The sequence below is a fragment of the Gavialis gangeticus genome, unplaced genomic scaffold (assembly GCF_001723915.1).
Source record: "Gavialis gangeticus isolate Ggan-Ray unplaced genomic scaffold, GavGan_comp1, whole genome shotgun sequence".
In the NCBI taxonomy this organism is placed as follows: Eukaryota; Metazoa; Chordata; order Crocodylia; family Gavialidae; genus Gavialis; species Gavialis gangeticus.
The window spans coordinates 24,855,371-24,856,835 of NW_017729001.1; the positions used below are offsets into that span (position 1 = coordinate 24,855,371).

At 36.9% G+C, this 1,465-nt stretch overlaps 1 protein-coding gene across 1 annotated transcript in view; it reads left to right on the top strand.

Annotated features, from left to right (window-relative positions):
• Positions 1-1,465, top strand: part of SLC15A4 (solute carrier family 15 member 4) — a gene marked incomplete at its 5' end in the record, with an annotated part of 56,721 nt that overhangs the window by 31,027 nt on the left and 24,229 nt on the right. The window contains one exon of the mRNA XM_019506645.1: positions 1,277-1,432. Within this exon, the coding sequence (XP_019362190.1) occupies positions 1,277-1,432 (156 nt within the window). The remainder of the gene's footprint in view (positions 1-1,276; positions 1,433-1,465) is intronic.

Genomic DNA, 1,465 nt, shown 5'->3' on the forward strand with positions numbered 1-1,465 from the left:
CCCCCAAGTGTTAAACTTATGCTGGATCAGGCCTACAGACCCCCCGCCCCCAGGATCTGGGCCATGGACCAGGCCACAGGACTACAGTTTGAGCACCACAGGTCTATCTAGTTTACCTAATTTGGCATTTGGTGTTTTTGGGCATGTGTGATTGGCAGCATATATAGCAGTAATCCACTTATCTTGTAATGGAAACTAGAATTGGAGAAATTGGCTACCAGAGTTTAATCATTTTTGCTAACCTCTGTATAGATGATGTTGTAGATATTCTATGCAACATGGATGACTTTTTTTATTAGGATTATACATCACACCAAGTATCAAGTCCAATTTTGATCCTCTTAAGACTGAACCTGGCTGACCCTGATAAGCCGTAGGGTGTGAAGCCTGTATATGGACAACCTGAAAATGGCTTAATGATTTAGAAGGTGCAGTTCTTCCTCTTGAATCAGTAATGAGCTATTATACCAAATTGTTGGACTGTGGGGTTCCAATACTGAAGGTGACTTCTTCTGGGTGAAGCATGAAGTAGAAGTTTTGGTCACTCATGGTAATTAGATGTTATGCATCCTTCATAATAGTAGGCCTAAATTCAGTCTGCACACTGCTTACCAAAATTCCCTTGCAGTTGCAGCTGAACGAGATTCACATCCTGCTCTAAATTGTCCTATTGTGCTGAGCACTGTTGAACAGTTTACTTTATTTCACAGTTAAGTGTCTGTATTTCATTGTTTTGTAAAGTGATTTCTATGTATGATACAGCTTTTAAATCAAGGTGTGGTGAACTTTTTGGTTGAAAGGTGCTAAATAAACATAAGTCATGATCATATGTGTAGTAGTTTACTGGTAAAAGGTGTTAATGTTCCACAAGTGATCATTTTGATAAGTAAAATGCTTATTGATTTACTACCTTCATGTTTGTAGATGCAATAATTCAACTCTGCAGAGAAATAGCAATGAGACTACTTTAAAAAAAAAGTGTGTACGAGAATATTTGAAGTAATCCATGTGAAACAGAGTAAGGATATGTGTAATCATAGCTGATAAATAAAAATAGAATCCCTCATGTTATGGGAAAAGAACTGTATTTCCTGAAACAGTTGTAGAAGTAGAATATGCTGTGTTTTATGTGAGAATATCAGGAAATACATTTTCCTTAATAGTCTGTAAGCTTTTATTGCATAATTGGCAGGCAGCAACTGGGTCCTATATACTCTGAAATGTGAACAAACAGTTTTTGCATTTGGGAACAATCCTTTTCCTGTTTGCCTCGTAGGAATTCTAGAAAGCTACAGGCTTAAACTGGTAAAGGTTGAGACGATTAATCAGACTATCGGAAATGTTACATATCATGCTGCTGATTTGCCTGTGTGGTGGCAGGTTCCTCAATATGTGCTGATTGGCTTCAGTGAAATATTTGCAAGTATAGCAGGTAAGATTTTTTTTTTTTTTTTTTTTTTTTTTT